Here is a 20,877-nt window from a genome sequence, read left to right as displayed (position 1 = left end):
CTCCGGAGTAGCTGGGACTACAGGCGCCCACCACCTCGCCCGGCTAGTTTTTGTATTTTTAGTAGAGACGGGGTTTCACCGTGTTAGCCAGGATGGTCTCGATCTCCTGACCTCGTGATCCGCCCGTCTCGGCCTCCCAAAGTGCTGGGATTACAGGCTTGAGCCACCGCGCCCAGCCCCCCCAAATATTTTCAATCCAGTCAACTGACTTCATGGATACAGAACCCATGGATACGAAGGGCCAACTGTATTCTCAAAGTTAACAAAAAACCCTGGCATCTGAATACAACGTAATGGAAAATGTCAAGGGTTTATCTAAAAAAAAAAGTTAACAGATTAAAAAAAATGACAACCCTAAGTATTTAAAGAGATTTATTAAATCATCTTATCACAAAGATGGAAACATACAAATTAGAAACATGCAACCATCATCTTCCACAGTCAAGTCAAAATGTCAGATACTTTCTTGTTTCGGCAGACGAAAAATTCAGATCTTATACCCAACTACTTATTCACCCTGAATATTTAAGTCAGTCTTCCTGAAAGTACCCAGGGTAGCAAATAACAAAATGCAAACTATTATATAAAGAAAGTGCAGTTAAAAAGGAAACTATGTGGCAAGTACCCCCTTTCCCTTCCCACCCCCAATTAAAGGCAAACAATGGCACTTTGCTCTTGCTTAACCTAGATTGTCTTCAAAAACTATTAAAATGTAAAAGACTTAACAAAAAAACAAAAAGACGTTTAATACATGTCCAAAAAGCTCCTTAGTGTTTGAAAATAAATGCTTAAACAAAAGACAACATATTTTATATCAAACAAGTTTGAAGAGCCCTGAATTGCAGCATTCTGTAAAATAAACAAGACAAAAAGCTGGTATAGGATTTATTGTCAAAGGCAGAATTTCTTCAGGCAGGTAAGTAAGGAGGTGGTGGCTCTTTTTCAGGCATTTTCACAGCCATTTCATAGGTTGGCAAAATGTACTAAAGAGAGAAAAAAAAAATGGTATCAGATTTAATTCTCCTTTAAAATCCTTTCTAAGATAATTCAGCTTGCAGACTTTATGCCCTAATTAGGGTTATACAAAACCATAAAGAGCTGAAAAAACTGCTAGCTAAAATTTTCCCAAGTAGATGCCTGAATAAGCTGGAATTTTACCAAGATTACGAGCGAAGGGGAGGTTGGGGAGAGGGAGGTGGGGAGAGAGAATTCTGCTTCTGGACAAGGATTCCTAGACAGGCAGGCAGTGGGTGTCACTGCTCTGCCTTCGTTCTAGCGTGACTGATAAAGTGCCAATGCCAATTACAGTTTAGGTGTTGAGGAGTTGGGTTAAACCATGCAACAGGAAAACCCCAATAAGATGCTAGCTCCTGGATCCTGACTTTCATCACAATCAGCTTGTAGTCAGAAGATCATGAACTCATGTCTTCGAGGGTAACAGGCACATCTATGCAGTGGAGGAGTGGCATTCCAATCTAAGTGACTCCAAGTGTGACAGCCCGGCCCTAGATGGGCCACATATATTTTATATGCTGAAAACTTGGGAAGGTAGTACAGCAGCAATTAGAGGGCTGTGAAAGGTAGGCTTCCCCCAAAAGACCCATGAAACCACTGTATTCATCTCCCAGACAGGTCAGCTCCCCCTTTGGATCACATGGATATTTTTTGAAAACAACACAAGTTTCAGTCAACGGGACTCCCCATCCTTAGAAGCCCCAGGCTACATGGGCCTAACACAGCTGTTTCCTGCCTCGTCTCCCCTACAAACACGACACTCATGAGGACCTCTAATGAATAAACCTAACACCAAACTGGATGAGACAAGCAACCCATGTACTCAGGATTCCAAGTGGAAAATGTTGAATCCTGTGGATTTTAAGCTGTTCATAAAAGTACCCAGGGTTCATGCCCAAACCATAGGTTACAGCATGAAAGAGAAAGTCAAGCTCCAGGTTCGTCTCTTGGAACAGTCAATAGTGACTGGCGACCTTTTACTCTATCCAACAGTAGCTAACCTGAGGAGGTGCTTCAAAGGCAGGGTACACAGCAATCTCTGGCACGTTTCGGTTGTTGATGTATTTATAGCAGTTCCAAACACAGTTGATTAGATAAGCCTGGAAGAATAAAAACAAAGTTGACATCTGCTAGAAACTCAACAGACTAACCTGCTCTAAAATGCCGGTGACTTAGAATGCTTTCCCCACACGTCCTCAGTGTATAAGGGAACTGACCTCTGTGTGGACCCAGCACAGGCCAGGCCCTTTCCCTACTTGCTCTCATTTAAATGTCACAAGTTTCACCGCCAACATTTCGGAGAGAAACCAGAGATGGAGTTTCAGTTCAGGTCAGTCAACCCACTGTGCTGCAGAAGAAATTCTGGGTTTCTGAACCTTGGGAATTTTAAAAGATTTTCAATACAAATCGTGAACTCCTTTCAAAAACATAAAAAGTAGGTCCTTTCACTTAGAGAAGGATCCTGACGGTTACAACCACTCCTTGGAAACAAGACAGAAAACATTCCCTAGACGCTATCTCTGCTAGTGTGCCAGAATAAAACACTGTCCCCACAAATCCTCCATCTCCTGTGACTTGAAAGGTGATAGGTGGCAAAAAGGTTTAGATTCACGGTGTCAGCCTCAGTCACCCCTAAAGATTGAGTCAGCAACGTACCTTAAAAATGATGAATAAGGCAAAGAACACCAGAACAATGAACAGGAGGCAGCTGGAGTCCAAGGCCAGGAGGTCATCTTTGTAGGGAAAATCAGGCTATTAAAAACACACACACACACACATTTACAAGTCAGCCATCGCATTAGCACTTGCTGATAACCTGAAGAGCAGCTGAAGAATACAAAGGCATCAAAGTCAAAAGTGATATTTTAATAAAAATGTATAAGCAGAATTTAATCCAAAGTGCTCTTAAGCCTTATCACCATTAATGCATGCTAACAATCACTTATAGTACATTTGTTTGATAACCCACAATGCTCCGAAAAGTCTAAATTTAGATCATTTTCTGTTTACTTTTCATTATTTCCACCTTTCTGACCTTTGGAAAAACACTATCGCCTATATGGCACTGGAGAGCTGTCCCTGTGTCACCTGCATCATTAACTCAGGAGATGCTCAGGTCTACATAAGTTCTACAGATAAACTGGGTCATTTTAATGATATAAGGGGAAAATTATTTTTCTAAATGTCAATCATTTGTCTCCACTCTCATCAGACAGGGGCAAAAAATACATCCACTGGTTACAATGCCAGGCAAGACATAAGTTTTACTGCAGACATACTCTTGTTCTACTGAAAAGCACCAGCTATATTCACTTAAATACTTATTCAGCCCTGACTGTGTACAAGGCAATGAGCTAAGTTCAGGGAGAAAGGCATTATAAAAGAAGAATTTCAGATTTAAAAGCTAGCCAACAGAGGAAATACCTTCTAGTCTGAGGCACTAAGTGAACAAAACAGAGGAGAGAAAACACCAGGGTCTGTAAAAGGAATAATAAACTTTTATGTTCTTTTCTATAAAGCTAATTTAATTTTTTAAAGTTATGCTTGTTTTTAATGGAAATGTCAACACGAAGGCCTAAATAATTACATTTAAAAAGCAACATAAACAGAAATCCCAAAGGACTGAAAAATATAGAAAAAAAATTAAAAAGAACCCACCACTCCCCAAACCATAGCCAGGTTGTCTCCTTGGGTAAAAAAGCTGTTTTTTTGATCTTCATCTACAAACAAAAAGAAAAACACAGAAGGTGGCAGCTCATGAGGGAATGCTATGCTAAGGGTTTTATTCAGAAGGCAGGGAAGCACCACTTGAAATTTCTCCACCGGAGATAACATGAGCAGAGAGCCACACAGAAGCCGCTGACTGTGGCTGATCAGGCCAACAGGCCCTGCCCCCGGCCACTCTCTCCAGCCTTCCCACCCTTCCTCTATGTGCCAGCCACCATGGCCAGCTTCTTGTGCCCTCACTATGCTGCTTGTTGCCTCAATGTCTCTTTTATCTGGAACATTGTCTTCTATACTTTCTCTATCTTAATTCCTATTCAAACTCCTGAGTACAATTCAAATCTCACCTCCCAGCCCAGGTTTAGTACCCATGTGATATCCACTCCCATAGTAACCTACAATGGTGTATCAGTAACTGTTAACTTCCTGATTCCTTTACCAGGAAATAAGCTCCACTGATGCATCTCGATGACCTAGCAGAGCACCTTGCACGTAAGAGGAACCAGCTAATGTTTTCTGAATAAATGAATGATGAATTTGGTGGTGTGGAAAATGGGCTAGGCACGAAATCTGATAGTGGGAAGAAAAGTTCTGAAAGCACTTTGGAAATGAACTGAGGATGACCCTGCCAATTTTCATCTACCTGGATCCCGTATCTCCTTCTGACCACCTCCATGAAGCCCTCCTTGTCCACTCAGCCCAGAGTTTTCTCTGCCTCCTCCATATGACATTAATCAAAGTTCCTATTTGCTGCTGCTGTGACAGCTCCCGCTTGTTATCACAGGTAACATCTTCATGTATCTTGACTCCCCAAATATTACGGTTTGCTCACTAAAGATGAGGCAGTTATCTTTATATCCACACCATTCACCAATAGTGCCTAGCAAAGGGCTACAAACATAATAGGAACTGGAATACTTGCTACAGATGTCTGTAAAGACAAAAGCTAGTCACTTAAAGAGTGCCATACACAGTCAAATTATTGTACCTGTGGACATTCAAAAACAAAAGCTGAACTACTAGTTCCACAATATCCATTTCTAGGAATTCTTAATACTGAATTATCCAAATGTATGGTAAGAAATTACTCCATTTTCATCTTGCTAGTTTTGTCACAGTAGCTAATAGAGCAGAAATAATTATTTTAAGACACTTTTAAGAGCAAGTGGAGTACTTAAAAATAATACCAAAAGGCTGATTCAGAATTTAAATGTAAACATTTTACTCAAAATGAAAAAAATAAGTTTAATGAGCATACACACTTACTAATTGATCCAGATACTCTTTGATTCTTGGCAAATAGGTGAGAGAACTAATAGCAACCAGGCAACTGAGGACAAAGTCAAAAAGCCGGTAACAGAAGAATGGAATCAGCCAACCCACTTGATACTGGAGAAAAAAATAACAACCACAACATTGTATCACATATAGGAAATTACTAAGCTCCTCTAAGGTCAAACTCTAAAAGCTGAAAATACAGTATACTTACAGAAATTGCTCCATAAACCAGCATTGAACTGATTATAAACATAAGAACAGAGACGGCAAAAAGAACACAGGCATTATCTAAGAAAACAAAAACAAAAATCTAATTAAGCTACTTACACAACAAAAAGAACAAAACTTCACTGAAAGCTAGCTTTAAAATATTAAATTTAAGTATTTTCAAAATTGGCTATAAAAAGATCTAAGGCCAAGAGGGTAAAAGAAAAAAAATCAAAGACTCAGCATGAAGTAATGAACCTTGAGACACTCACACAAAGCACTTATTTGTTAAATCGCTACAACAACTCACTGACATGGGTTTAGAATGGTACACGCACCACATTCTCTGCTAGAGAAACAAGTCCCTGTGCCCTCATGAGCCCAGGAGTCTGAAGATGTGCAAACAGATCATTATAATCCAATGTGTCAAGTGCTACAACAGAGGCAGAAACAATTTGTTTTGCCTGAAACATCAGGAAAAAATACGAAGAAATGACACAAGATGGGTCTTACGAGATGAGTAGGGTTTAGCTGGAAGGAATGGCTGGCAATTGCTTAAAAGACAGATGTATTAAACTCAGAATGCTACCTACATTACCTCTTGCCCTAGATAAATACTACCTGAAATTCAAAGTTCTCCATTAATCTCGCTTCCCCACCCAACCTCCCAAACACTAAAATTCATTGCTTCCTGCACCCTGTAACTATGTTACACACACTACTTTCTTCTTTGTTCCAACTCTCCATTAATCCATGCTCACTAATTTTTTCACAAAACAGCTAAGTAATCTCAAGCAATTCTAAACTTTGCCTGACTTACTGACTTTCTCAGCACAAATCTGTAGTTCATTCCGTGACTCTGGACAGTTTGCTCTTTTTTTTTTTTTTTTTTTTTTTTGAGACAGAGTCTCGCTCTGTTGTCCAGGTTGGAGGGCAGTGATGCGATCTCGGTTCACTGCAACCTCTGCCTCCCAGGTTCATGCAATTATCTTGCCTTAGCCTCCCGAGTAGCTGGAGTTACAGGCAAGCACCACCACATTCGGCTAACTTTTATATTTCTAGTAGAGACGAGGTTTCACCATGTTGGCCAGGCTGGTATAAACTCCCGAACTCAGGTGATCCGTCTGGGCAGAGATTAAGAAACTGGGGCGGATGGGCATGGCAACCTACACCTGTAATCTCAGTACTCTGGGAGGCTAAAGTGGGAAAATCACTTGAGGCCAGGAATTCAAGACCAGCCTTGGCAATACAGCAAGACCCCATATGTACAAAAGATGTTTTAAAAATTAAAAAAAAAAAAAAAAATACTGAGGGCACTAATAATGATGAATGACTAGAACAACTGCTGAATCTTCCCTATTGGGTAAATGTATATATAACCTTTTTTTTCCCCCTTTGAGACAGTCTCACTCTGTCACCCAGACTGGAGTGCAGTGGCACAATCTCGGCTCACTGCAACCTCTACCCCTGGGGTTCAAGCTATTCTCTTGCCTCAGCCTCCAGAGTAGCTAGGATTGCAGACCTGCGCCACACGCCCAGCTAATTTTTATATTTTTAATAGAGATGGGGTTTCACCATGTTAGCCAGGCTGGTCTCAAACTCCTGACCTCAAGTGATTCACCTGCCTCGGCCTCCCAAAGTGATGGGATTACAGGCATGAGCCACATGCCCAGCATTTAGAAATAATCTTATCACCGGGCAATCATCAGTATTTGGCACTGAACTAGGAATAGTCCTCTTTACTTTTTTCTTAGAAGATACAGGATAAATGTTAAGAATTTAAAGGACTTCCCTGCTACAACATGCAAACTTTCACTCAGAAGAATTCAGGTAAAAACAAAACATGAAATTAAACAGGTCTTATCAAATTTGAAAGCAAAATTTGTAATTCAAATAATCAGCTTTCAAGAGTCTGCTATGGGCTGGGCACAGTGGCTCATGCCTATAATCTCAGCACTTTGGGAGGCTGAGGTGGGAGGGTCACTTGAAGCCGGGAGCTCAACACCAGCCCAGTAAAAGACAAGGAGAACCCATCTCCACAAAAATTTAGCTACTCAGGCAGTGAGGTGGTAGGATCACTTGAGCTCAGGAATTCTGGGTTACAGTGAGCTATTACTGCACCACTGCACTCCAGTTGGGGCAACAAAGTAAGAACTTTTCTCTAAAAAATTTTTTTAAACAAATAAGTAATATGTGATTTTTAAAATGAAGGGCACTGGCCAGGCACAGTGGCTTATGCCTGTAATCCCAGCACTCTGGGAGGCTGAGGCGGGTGGATCACCTGAGGTTGAGAGTTCTAGACCAACCTGACCAACATGGAGAAACTACTAAAAATACAAAAAATTAGCTGGGTATGGTGACACGTGCCTGTAATCCCAGCTACTCAGGAGGCTGAGGCAGGAGAATTGCTTGAACCCGGGAGGCAGAGGTTGCAGTGAGCCAAGATCACACCACTGCACTCCAGCCTGGGCAACAAGAGCAAAACTCTGTCTCAAAAAAAAGAAGGGCATTTATCCCATTCATGAGGGTAGAGCCCTCATGTTGGAAGTTAAGCTCCAACATAAGAATTTTGGAGAGACACATATATTCTAACCATAGAGCTTTCTTCTCCTATTAGTAGCTACATTTAAAAAAAGTCTTACGAAGCCTGCATGCTTATTTTGATTTCAAGGTACATTTTACACATTTCTCAAAAAGCTAATAGTCCATTACATCTTCTGGCTAGAAATGCTCTGTTGTAATCCTCACTGAGTATCTCTGAAAAACCCATCAAAATACTTTCCTGCCTCAGCAAGAATGACTTAAATATAATTTAACTTGTTACCCTTATTATATAACCATTTTAACTTTCTGAAATGTAACTTAAGCATAATCTCATCAATCTTCTAAATAACTAGTGTGTGTGTAGAGAGACATGTGCCAAATAACATTTTGGTCCACAATGGACTGTATGATGATGGTTCCATAACACTGTAATAGTGTATTTACAGTATTACTATGTTTTTCTATCTTTAGATACACACTTATTTGTCACTGTATGACAACTGCCTACAGTACTCCGTACAGTAACCTGCTGCACAGGTTTTAGCCTAGGAGCCCCTACCACACAGCCTAGGTGTACAGTAGGCTATGCTCTCTAGGTTTGTGTAGGTACACCCTATGATGTCCACACAACAATATCACCCAGTGACAGTTCTCGGAATGTGTCCCCATCATTAAACAACACATGACTGTATATAAAAATTAGCAGGGGAGATTTTTTTTTTTTTCAATTAAACACATACCAGCCATTCTCTCAGATGAATAGTAATTACCGATGACTTCATACTGAATGTTGACAGCTGGCATGGAGTTTGGATGAGTCACTTCCACAGTCAGCAAAATTGCCATCAATAGGTTTACTACCTGGATAAGGTAACATTCTATCAGTTACATTAATTACCATTATGACACAAACTTAGCACAATCTCAGCACAAGCTCTCATATTTAAGATTGTCTTACTTGAAGTAACACAGATATGAAACAGTGGGAGACTACCTGTGAGATAAAACAATACACAATTACCACTATAAGACTAACTTAAAAATAAGTATTTTATAAAGTATAAATAATATTAACCATTTCAGAGGTAAGATGTATAATCAATACACCAGAATAAAATTACACAAAAATTAAAACTAAAGAATCATTACAAATGGTTCATATTCAAAGCTACCTATTTATTCATATACCAATCTCAGAATTTCTGGGTTTGAAGAAGTTACTGTTCATCTGTTATATTTATTCATCAGATGCCCAAAACTCCTACACAGCATCTCTCATCTGGTGACAGACAACTCACTATTTCCTCTTGAGCTAGACTCAAATGCTTAAGAGACTTACCAACATTCTGAAAGTCACTTAACTCATCTACTAGTCTTAATTGTTTTGGTTTTTTTTTTTTTTTTTTTTTAATAGTTTTTTTTTTTTTTTTTTTTTTTTTGATATAGAGTCTCTGTTGTCCAGGCTGGAATGCAGTGGTACAATCTCAGCTCACTGAAGCCTTCCCTTCCTAGGCTCATGTGATCCTCCCACCTCAGCCACCCAGTAGCTGGGATTACAGGTGCCCACCATGATACCCAGGTGATTTTTGTATTTTTAGTAGAGATGGGGTTTCACTATGTTGGCCAGGCTGGTCTCTAATTCCTGACCTCAAGTGACACGCCCAGCCCCAGCCTCCCAAAGTGCTGGTATTACAGGTATGAGCCACCACGCCCAGCCTTAAATCTACCTTTTGAGATAACGTGCTCTCCCTTCTAAATAAGTGCTCCAATACCTGAAAACAGCCTCCAAATACTGTGTTTTCTAGAACAGACATTCAGATCTTTAAGCCATTCCTCTGACTAGCATGTTTCCTAGCTACCTATTTCCCTTTTGTCTTCCTCTTTACACGTGCTCCAGTTTGATGGACATATATTAAAATGAGGTAAGGTCAGCCTGGTCAGAACACAATGAGATCTCAGTTCTCATACGCTGGCTAACAAATTTCAATTAATGCAACCTGAAGTTGTACTGAGGTTTTTTGTTTTTGCTAGAAACAAGGCCTCACCATATTGCCCAGGCTAGTCTTGAACTCTTGGCCTCAAGTGATCCTCCTGCTTTAGCCTCCCAACATGCTAGGATTACAGGCATGAGCCACCACACCCGGCCTGCACTGGCTTTATAAATTTTCTGAATATTACATGAATATCACTCCCTAAAACACCAAGTTCTTTTTCACACTTGATTGTGCTAAGCTACCACCTGTACCTGCACAGTTGGATTCAGAGGCTCAAGCATAGGCCTTAATATACCTGTAATTGAGTTTCATCTTATTATTCTTGCCTATGAAGATTTTCTAGATGTAGATTCTGATACACTACAGATTTACTGCCTGTCTCAACTTCCTGAATTTAGGATCAGCATGTAACCAGTATCTCTATCTAAGTCACTAACAAAAAAGAACAGAGCCGAGGACAAAGCTGCTAGAGGCTGCCCCTTCCCATTAACCAGCAACTTCTGAATAAAATTGTTTAGCTATTCAGAGGAACATCCTGCTGAAATTCCATCATATCTGATGAATCTTCCTAGTCTCCCAGGGTTGTAAATCCATTTTAAAAGGAAATGAGTTGTGCCCATAGTTGTTGGCCAGTCCCTGCAATATCCCAGGAGGCTTCACTGCATTTAAGTACTCGGAAAGAGTACTGTTAATGACTCAAGATAGAAATCTCACGTAGGATTGGAGTTAGGTTCCTTACCTAACATAGTAAAGTTCACAGAATTTGCCCTCCTTCCCTTTGTGAAAATGTGAACATCTGGAATTTTCAAGGGTTATTAAGTTCCTATCATTAGTATTTTATTTTTATTCAGTTCATTTTTGAGATGGAGTCTCACTGTCGCCCAGGCTGGAGCGCAGTGGCGTGATCTCGGTTCACTGCAGCCTCCACCTCCTGGGTTCAAGTGATTCTCCTACCTCAGCCTCCCAAGTAGCTGGGACTTTTTTTTTTTGGGACTGAGCCTCGCTTTGTCGCCCAGGCTGAAGTGCAGTGGTGCAATCTCAGCTCACTGCAGCTTCCATCTCTTGGGTTCAAGCGATTCTTACACCTCAGCCTCCCGAGTAGCTGGGACTACAGGCACGCGCCATCAAGCCTGGCTAATTTTTGTATTTTTAGTAGAGGCGGGGTTTCGCCATGTTGGCCAGGCTAGTCTCAAACTCCTGACCTCAAGTGATCCACCAGCCTCGGCCTCCCAAAGTGCTGGGATTACAGGTGTGAGCCACTGTGTCGGCCAGCTAGCAATAGTATTTTAAACAAACTATTATATACTTCTCTCCTGTTTCACCTTGAATGATAAATACACAGGAAATGCATTTTCCTTTTATCAGCTGAAGTCATTTCACTAACACCCGCTAGATAAGCAGATCAAGTTTTATCTTTAGGGTAGGTGATCTAAACAATGTCACAATATCAAATTTGGAATCAGCCAATATTTATTGAGGATATACTCTATGACATGTGTATTTACGTATATTACTTCACTTACTCCTCACAACAACCCATGAAGTAAGTATTACTAAAGCCCATGTGTAGATGGGGAAACTAAGATTCAGTAAAGCTATATAACTTGTGTTAAGCTTGCTGAGCTGACAGATGGGAGAATCAGGATACAAGTCTGTTTTTTAAGACATCTCCTTCTCAGCACTACATGATTATTAATAATCATTCCCCAGTAACTCCTGTTTTAAGGTGTTTCCCAAAGAAACCATTATGTAAAGCCATACAATGTTTAGACTTTACTCTCTATGTTCAGCAGCATGCCTCTTTCCTTGCATTGTTCAGAGGCAAGGCACGTTATCTTTCAATTCTTGAGAGGACTTACCAGGAACAATCACTTTTGCAAGGTGGCTCTCCCCAATTGAAGGCTGACTTTTTTGTTGCCCACACTTGCTGCAATGGGTTTTGGCCAGTGTGTGTGGTATATGAGTATGAGCTAATACAACTAGGTGAATTAATTACTGAACAATCGGATATATCTACTAAAACGCTGTATGTTCTGTGTATGGAAATCAGTTTGAAATCAATTAGGCAAACTCTTCTTTGCAAAACACAGTATAGTCACAGTGAAAAAGCTCTCTGCAGTACAGAAATTCCTTTGTCAAGAAAAGCATGCAAACTCAATTACTAAATGAAGGGAATGACATGCCAAAAAATATTTAGGAGTTCTATTTTCCCTTCTTAAATATTTTTATCACATGAAGGATTTCTAAAAATCTCACACCTATAGTCCCAGCTACTTGGGAGGCTGAGGTGGGAAGGATTGCCTGAGCTCTGGAAACCACTCTGGGCAACAATAGCAAGACTGTCTCTTAAAAAACAAAACACAAAACTCAACTCTTTTCTTCTCTTCCATGGGTAAGTCACACACTCATCCACTATTATCTTCTTTTAGTACTAGAGACACTTCAAGTTTCATTTCACTGTGGGTCACACGACTGAAGATTAAAAACAACAAAAAAATCATAGGGCTAATCAAAAGGACCAAGAAATGGTGAAATAAATTTCAGAGCTACTTCAAAAAGCTTTTTTCCATTAGATCACGTCATTTCATTAGAACCCCAATACTTAAATCTTAAAGTATTACACTGGAAAACCCATCCTTGTGACTTTAAAGAAATTTTTTTTGTAGAGATAGAGTCTCAGTATGTTGTCCAGTCTGGTCTCGAACTCCTGGCCCCAAATGATCCTATTGCACTGGCCTCCCAAAGTGCTAGGATGACAGGCACGAGGCCACTGCTCCTGGTGTCCTTTGATCTTAAACATATTCACCAATGAACCTTGTGCTCATATGTAAGCCCTGGCAACTTACCTCTGATTCAAGTTGATATTTCTAAATTACATGTTTAGCTTTTTAAAAAATACATAAAATTAACTGTAGTCTTACAATATAAAATTTCTCTGAAAATATCCAACTATGTACTAACTATTACAAAAACTTATTCCTGATTCATTTCCTTTCACTGTACTCAGGAAAGAAAGTTAATAAAAATGTAATTTAAAAAGAATGATTAAGCTGGGGACAGTGGTGTGTGTCGGCAGTCCCAGCTGGTCAGGTGCCTGAGGTGGGAGGATCGCTTGAGCCCAGTTCAAGACTGCGGTGTGCTATAATCGTGCCACTGCACACCAGCACAGGCAACACAGCAAAACCCCATTAAAAAAAAAAAAAAAAAGAGATTAAATTATTAACTTCTAAACTTGGAAATATGGAGAGGTACAGAACACAGCAATATTTTAGCAGCATAGGCTGCAGATTCACCACTTAACATGTTAACAGCACCGTAAACTTAATCAGTCAAACCAGGTGGTGTGCATTTTTTTAAAGCTTCTTGTACATCTTATATAAGTGTGTACCACAAGAAATCTGTTAGATTTGACTTGTTACAAAGTAACTGTTTCAGATCCATGGAAGCACAGGGTCTAGAGAGAGGAATTCTTTGTTTTCTTCTTTCACTGCCACATCTATTCCAAAAGATTCTTTGGAGACTAAAAAAAATCATTTTTCAGTTTTCCCACAGTAATTTGCCCAGAGCCACTATCTACTGAGATAATAATTAAAACAGTGTGTCTGGTTTAAGGAGGCATCCAGATAAGAGCTTCCCATGCAGAGAAAGCACCCACAGGAGGCTCAGTCCACAGAACTAAGCAAAGTCTGTTATCTGATAAAGATCAAAAGTGACTATCTCTAAAACGTTTTTTAGCCATAAAAAAAAAAAAAAAACCTCATCATAAAAAAGGATGAGTTCATGTCCTTTGCAGGGACATGGATGAAGCTGGAAACCATCATTCTCAGCGAACTATCACAAGGACAGAAAACCAAACACCGCATGTTCTCACTTATAGGTGGGAACTGAAAAATGAGAACACTTGGACACAGGGTGGGGAACATCACACACCCACACGGGGGCCTGTAGAGGGTGGAAGGCAGGGGGAGGGATAGCATTAGCAGAAAAAACTAATGTAAATGATGAGTTGATGGGTGCAGCAAACCAACATGGTACATGTATACCTATGTAACAAACCTGCACGTTGTGCACATGTACCCTATAACTTAAAAGTATAATTTAAAAAAGTTTTTTGCTGTTTACTGTTACATGCAGATACAACTGAGTATTCACAACATTTTTTGGAGGAGACAGTTCACATATATTATATTTTTATTTTGTTTTATTTGGTAGAGAGGGGGTTTCGTCATGTTGCTCACGCTGGTCTTGAACTCCTGGGCAATTCACCTGCCTTGGCCTCCCAAAACGCTGGCATTACAGGCGTGAGCCACTGCCCTTATAAAGTAAGACATCACCCTCTTCCCGCCAGGAGAACATCTTGCTGTAGAGAGAAAAATAAGAGAAAAGGACAATCCTACCAATGTGTACTGAGTACTATTTAATAAGTACGTACAAGAAGTATCTAGAAACTTTTGCAGGTGCACCGTGGGAAAAACAGATCCCTCTCGCTAGGAAGTAAAGAAAGCTTGCCTGGGCACAGTAGCTCACACCTGTAACCCCAGCACTTTGGGAGGCCGAAGCAGGTGGATCATGAGGTCAGGAGATCGAGGCCATCCTGGACAATATGGTGAAACTCCGTCTATACTAAAACACTGAAAATTAGCCGGGCATGGTGGTGGGTGCCTGTAGTCCCAGCTATTTGGGAGGCTGGGGAGGGGAATCGCTTGAACCCAGGAGGCAGAGGTTGCAGTGAGCCGAGATCGCACCACTGCACTCCAGCTTGGCAACAGAGCAAGACTCCGTCTCAAAAAAAAAAAAAGCTTTACCATGAAAACATGTGAGTTAACCGTTAAATTATCTGAACTTGGCAAAACGTTGCTAATAGTTGAAGCTGGGTGATGAATAAATGGGAGGTTTTCGTACTATTTCACTACTTTTGCATGTATGAAAATGTCCTTAACAAAATTTTTAGAAAGTGACTTGCGAGGACAGCAACATTTCAGGGAGAAGGAATAGCATATGCAAAGGTGGAGGCACAAAACTTCCTTTTTTTTAAGGAAGGAAACTAACTGAAATATAAACAAGCTATGCTTACTTGAGGTCAGAGGTGAGGGCTGGAAAGGAATAGAACTTAAGGAAATCTGTTTTTACTTCTCTCCCAGATATAGAACTTCAAACTGCTTATGGTTGAGACACTCATGAAAAATTAGCCATATATTAAGTCTAAGAGATAAAATTATTACAAATGCTCAAAACGTAGTCTTGTGGTACACACCATTAACCACAAAGTGTATCTACCACAGCACACTTTCAAGTCCATTTTCAATTATTCAATAAACATTTGAGCTTATACCTCATAAGAAACTTGTTTAAAATCAACTGGCTTCAAATTCTTCAATAAATGATAGAGAAAATAATTTCAGGAATGCCAGAATTTAAACATGAGCTTATTCTGAAATTTCCTGTTACTTCACCAGGAACACTTCTTTTCTATCTAAAACGCCAAAGGCTAACACTTCAGGGCTGGTACCTCCGGTGCATATGATAACTTGTTCTGGCTTTCTCTATGTTCCACAGCACTATTTTCCATACAATGAATATTTTAGTATATAGTGTTACAATACTTTAACACTAGACCAGTAGAAGCTGTGGCTAGAAAGCAATGAGACTGTATCAGATACAGTCACTCAGAGCAAGGGAGAGGGGCATCCCCAAGTTCCAAATGACACAGGGGGAATCAGCATCTCAGAAGTCCGGCCCAGGTAATGTAAAAAGAAACATGAATATTCTCCCATGCAGACTGCGAATGATTGCCTCATCAGGAATCAAGGAAGAGAGTACCTCGACAAGGCAGGTAGGGAGCGAAGTGACATTTAATACTCACTCATCCCCATATTGTTTCTCTTAGTAAAGTAGCTTCTGAGAACAAAATGCACTACTTGGACAGGCCCTCTTTGCTTCAAAGTATTATACTACATTTTGGCCTAAGTGGTCTTGTATCATAAGTGTTACATGTCTCCCCAAGTTGGCAGAGACTCTTTACATTGCTATGGTATTGAAGCTACACTTTTGAAAGTCATCAACAAAACTAATGGCCTTTGTCCATTATTCTGATTAGAATCTGATATTACTGATCACGTCCCCCTTTTCCTCATGACTGTACCATATGTTTTTCATATCTGTGCTCCAAGTTTTTTGTGATACCATAAACATCTTAAGGGCAGATGCTGTGTTAGACAAGAAACATTTGAGAGTCTAGCGCTTGGCAGGTAATAGGAAAACAAAAGGCAAATGACACATAGCCCCTGTCATTTATTCCTTTTATATGTCCACCAAAGCCTTTTACACTGCAGGTGGTCAGTAAATCTCTTAACCAATTTAAGACAGGTTAAATGATTTAAGTAGTTTACAATAAAATGTTTTACACGAATCTGAGAAGTCTATGCAAAGAACAGCTATGGCATCTTTTTAAAATTGTGAAACTAAAGCATGGTCTTCAGAGATAATGTGAACCCTTCTCACAACAAAGGCTTACAGTAGGGAACAGATGTAAACTCCTCACTCCCTACTTTGAAAGAATAAACGCCCCTACTGAAGTTTTTCTCTCTGCATTTTGAGTTTCCTGTTTGTAGTTCCCACTTTATCCTGCTATTCTATTCCTTTTCCAGCTGAACCCACAGCATCAAAACATCTGCCTGAGAAAAAACTGAAAAGAAATACAGCCAATTACGTTCGGATGGTTGAAATAGAAATGGTGGTATTCTGTTCTTGAGGAGTTAGGAATCCTTTGTTCTGTGAGTGGAGGGAAGGATCTGAGAAGAAACAGGAAGACTAAGACTGCAGGCGAGAGAGCCAGGCCGATGGATTCTCTTAAATAGGAAAGAAAGTCATATTCTGGGGGCGAGGAAGACGGAATTGAGTAAGAGGCTTGAGGATCCTCAAGGTATGAATTATTCATTTAGGGAAATAGAAGGCAGAGCTAAGGACAAACAAAAGAAATTAGACCCAGCCCCTCAGCAAAATGGAGAAGATATAAGAGGAAGTCAGAAACATAATGCAGCTGATGGCCATTAACTATATGTTTAGTATTCCAAATCAGTTAAAATACAGAACGAAAGAGCCTCTGAGGGAAAATGTGATATAGTTCTATCAATAGGGCGGTATTTCTGAACATAAAAGTATAGGAAACATGAAAATAAACTCAGCACAAGCAAACCTACACATTTGTGTTGTTTTTTAAACGTACATCAGAAACAAGACGGTAAAAAACAACAGGGCAGGTAGGAGTCAAGTGGAGTCAGGTGGTCCTCCGGAGGTGGGCCATGAAACAGTATCTGCCTCATTTAAGATGATTCTCATCTGGCGTTTTTCCAAATGCTTACTAATGATTTCAAGACAATGAGTATGAAGACGCAGCAAGTATAGAGAAAACAGATTGTGTCTGGGATAACTCTCCTCCTCTTTTACAGTTAAGTATCAAAAACTGCACAGTATCACCAACGTCACCCACACAACCACATTCACGAACTCATTAAAGAAAGTGGCCAAGTCGACCATGTAGGAAGTTTGTCACAGCCTCGGAAAAGTCATAATAACGTAAAACTACCTAAACTGAATCCCATATTTGGAAGTCACGGAGAAGTTAGGTTTAATGTGCATGGATACTATAAATGGTAAATTAAAAAAGAAAAATCACAAACGTATTACTAGTGAATCGCCAGGCAACAACAGTGTCAACTTGGTTAGGGCAGAATCACACATATCTTGGAACCCAGGAGATACCAGCTTAGGTGGCCAAGATGGAGAGGGCTCTCAATAAAGGTCTCTGTAAAAACAGCGGATCGGCTACGAAAAGCACCTACTGCGCAGGGACGAGGCTGCACCAGGACAAAAGCTGGTCAGGCGTCAACTCAGGCATAACCTATCGCCCCCAAGCGATTCTGGAGACGCAAGAGAGGCGCTGAAACAAAACAAAGTCCAAGAAACACGGACAACGGGGTTACCGCCGGATCTTTCGCTTTCCCAACGGGAAGACCAACATCGAAACTAGGCTGCATTTATCAAGGTCCGCTCCTAATTATTTCATTAGGGGAAAAAATTCCAGGGAGCGCTGGATAGGAGCAAGGGAGGGGCTGCCTTTCAGATCGCAGAAATACAACAAGAGCCAAAACAGAGGAATTCCCACCAAATCCTAGCACCCTCGTCCCTTCGCCTGCATCGCCTCTGCTCTCTCAAGCCCGCTTTTCTCCTCAGATTCTTGCCAAAGAACAATCTCCCCATGCTTACCACCGCCCCTCGCCCCCCACTCCGATTCCTGAACAAGGTTACTTCCCCAAAGTCCCTGGATTTCATGCTGAGTTGGCGCGCCCTAAAAAGCAGCGTCCCCCCAAGTCCCCGCCCCACCCAACACCCCGTTTTCAGTCCCACCCCCTCCCCATGCCCCCCAGACATGCGCGCCACGCCCGCCCGCCTTACCATGTACCAGGTCCCCAGGATGATTGTCCCAGTGCGGACATGGCAACAGCCGCAGCACCGGGTGCTGTAGAACCGGTCACTGCGGCTCCGTTTGAAAGTCATGGACACCATCGTAACAGGCGGGCCTCTTTCTTGTCCGGGCCCCTGACAAACGTTCTCCACCCGCAGACAAACTCAAACGGCTCTTTCAAGGTCCCCAAAACCCAACGACGTGTCTTCAAGCCAGCCCCCGGCTCGGGCCCCTGCCAGTTTTCTCGCGCCTGCGCACTGAGCGCAGCGACTTCGGCTTACCCACCCCTTTCCCCACAAAGGCCAATGGAGAGCGGAAGGCTGGATGGACCGGACTTCTGATTGGAAAAACTTAAGAGATTGACAAGACCTCACGCTCAATTAGAAGTGCCACTCGCCTCAGCGAGTCTCCGCCTGTTACGTGAGGGCAAGGGCTGGCTCTTGGGCCTAGGATAGTTGCGGATAGGTATAGCTCCGTAGTTCACTATCCCCGAGGTGAGACCTGCAAGAAAAGAGGCATTTAATGGGAAAAGGGAGACACGAGACAGCGCGGATGGCAAAAAGCGGGCACAAGGGGCTTTTCTGAGCAATGTGTGCCACGTACTGCTTGGGAAGCGTCACAGGCTGATAACGTGACCTTTGCGCGCAGCTCGATTATTGCGCGGGCTGGGGGCGGGGCCTGCGAGGAAGGGACGGGGCCAAGCCCAGCCTGGAGAGGTCCTCGGCCCTGTGGCTGAAATGGGAGGCTGCTTGGAGGAGTGGAGGGGCTGGGTTAACACCCTCCCTTCCCTCCGAAGCCTCCTTGGTGGGGACGAAGAAAGACCGTCCAACCCTGCCAAAGGCAAAAAGATTAAGGATAAATGAAATCAAAATAACGTGGAAGAACTGCTTAGCTGCTGGGTTTTTAGAGATGAGTGATTTTTTTGTAGTGAAAAATTATGAAACACGTTGAAATGGACAAAAAAATACTGAATGTCTTCAATGAAAAAACGGTCATAGTTTGGCACACTGAACCGAGCATTCTGTTACTAGGGGGGCTGTCCGCCTTTCTTTGTGGTGCTTTACAGAACTCTGTAAGACCCCCTCCACTGGACTTGGTATTGTATCTTACCCCTCCTTGGGAAAAGCCATTTTGCATCGATTTGTAAATTCATTCCCCAGTCCTGATGCAACAATATAGTTGGGTGCTTTGAATTCTGCTTAGAGCTGGTTCTAACGGCTTACTGGTCCCCTTGTTAATGAGTAAATAAATTTTTTACACGTGTTCGTTTTGCATTTGTTTAAGACCTGTGACTTTACCTTTAAAAAATGTATTTATCATTTAATGCTTTGGTAAGCACACTTCTTTTCAGAGACTAGAAAGGGCTTCCCTTCTGCCGGGGCGTATTCTTAACCAGAGACCACAGTGAATTCAGAGTAAAGGTTATTTCTTTGGCATGACTTCTTTGAACACTGCCTGAAATTATGTACGTATTTGTTGATTATCTCCCCAATAAAATACAAATTTTAGGAGAGCAGAGACTATTTGTTAACCACGGAAGGAGTTGTCCATGGAGCTTACTGTCAAACCATCTGGGAAGCAGTAGTTAATCCAGCTCACCCTAAAGGATGGGGTGTGGCTGGCTATTTAACTCAATGAATTATGACATTTCTCTACTTATATAGGGAGTAGATTATCTTAACTCCGCCTCACAATTACATATCCCTTATTTTGTTCAAGGCACAGATCCAGTCACTTTATTTTGAATCATTTCATCCCTACAACTCACTCAGATAAGTACTTTTATGTTATTTAATTCTACAGAGAAGTTAAATTACATATCCGAGATTGCAAGGCCAGTGTCAGAACTGAGATTAAAACCTGTTGTGCCAATAGTTTCCAAACTTGGCTGCACATTGGCATCACTTGAGAATCTTTACCAACCACTGATGCCTGCTTACTATTCCAGACCTTCTGATGTAACTGGCATGGGTGAAGCCTGGGCATTGACAATTTTGAAAGCTCTCCAGGTGATCCTAATGTGCAGCACTGTTATTCTGTCTTGATATGAAATGTGGCAGACAAAAATAAATACAATACAATAAAAAAGAATACAAAGATAAGATCGGGGAGCCAGGCACGGTGGCTCACGCCTGTAATCCCAGCACTTTGGGAGGCTGACTCAGGCAGATCACCTGAAGTCAAGAGTTTGAGACCAGACTGACCAACACGGAGAAACTCTGTCTCTACTAAAAATACAAAAAATTAGCTGGACGTGGTGGCACATGCCTGTAATCCCAGCTACTTGGGAAGCTGAGGCAGGAGAATCGCTGGAACCTGGGAGGTGGAGGTTGCAGTGAGCCGAGATCTCACCATTTCACTCCAGCCTGGGCAACAAGAGCAAAACTCCATTTCAAAAACAACAAAATCAGGGGAAATTATCCGATTTCTCTAGAAGCTGAAATCAATTCAAAATCAGGCGTACATAGCATGGCATCAGATCAGCTCATAAGGGCTGCTCTCCCTGTACTGGGACTACCCCAGGCAAGGAACTAGGGAGGTGTAAATCATTAGAGACCTGCAACATAAACGCATCTGATAGCAATAATGTAAGCATACCCTGAGAATGACCCTGTATGTGTGCTCTGAATGTGTGCTCTGAATGTGTGCTCT

At 41.4% G+C, this 20,877-nt stretch overlaps 1 protein-coding gene across 3 annotated transcripts; it reads right to left on the bottom strand.

The window, feature by feature from the left end:
* Positions 1 to 355: 355 nt before the first annotated feature.
* Positions 356 to 18,860, bottom strand: LAPTM4A (lysosomal protein transmembrane 4 alpha). Of its 3 annotated transcripts, none has more exons than XM_011951157.1 (7): positions 18,216 to 18,860; positions 8,508 to 8,628; positions 5,228 to 5,304; positions 5,005 to 5,127; positions 2,671 to 2,766; positions 2,016 to 2,114; positions 356 to 983 (listed from the first exon to the last, which is right to left on the bottom strand). In XM_011951157.1, exons 1-7 carry the CDS (start codon positions 18,324 to 18,326, stop codon positions 909 to 911), a joined length of 702 nt encoding a protein of 233 aa, XP_011806547.1. In that variant the 5' UTR covers positions 18,327 to 18,860; the 3' UTR covers positions 356 to 908. The 3 variants fall into 3 exon arrangements, with proteins under 3 accessions (XP_011806547.1, XP_011806550.1, XP_011806559.1); XM_011951160.1 differs by having other exon boundaries at positions 8,538 to 8,628; positions 18,216 to 18,847; XM_011951169.1 differs by having other exon boundaries at positions 8,508 to 8,624; positions 18,216 to 18,479.
* Between the last annotated feature and the right edge of the window lie 2,017 nt (positions 18,861 to 20,877).

Source organism: Colobus angolensis, unplaced genomic scaffold (assembly GCF_000951035.1).
Source record: "Colobus angolensis palliatus isolate OR3802 unplaced genomic scaffold, Cang.pa_1.0 Scaffold109, whole genome shotgun sequence".
Taxonomy (NCBI): Eukaryota; Metazoa; Chordata; class Mammalia; order Primates; family Cercopithecidae; genus Colobus; species Colobus angolensis.
The sequence above is the reverse complement of the archived record's forward strand: the minus strand, read 5'-3'. Positions and strand labels throughout refer to the sequence as shown.

Bases quoted from the DNA above. Each gene is read 5' to 3' on its own strand.
- LAPTM4A (XM_011951157.1), bottom strand. From the start codon at position 18,326: ATGGTGTCCATGACTTTCAAACGGAGCCGCAGTGACCGGTTCTACAGC. The intron at 8,629-18,215 runs GTAAGGCGGGCG...TACCTTATCCAG, and splicing joins TCCTGGGGACCTGGTACATG to GTAGTAAACCTATTGATGGC. The intron at 2,115-2,670 runs GTACGTTGCTGA...TTATTCTTCCAG, and splicing joins CCTTATTCATCATTTTTAAG to GCTTATCTAATCAACTGTGT.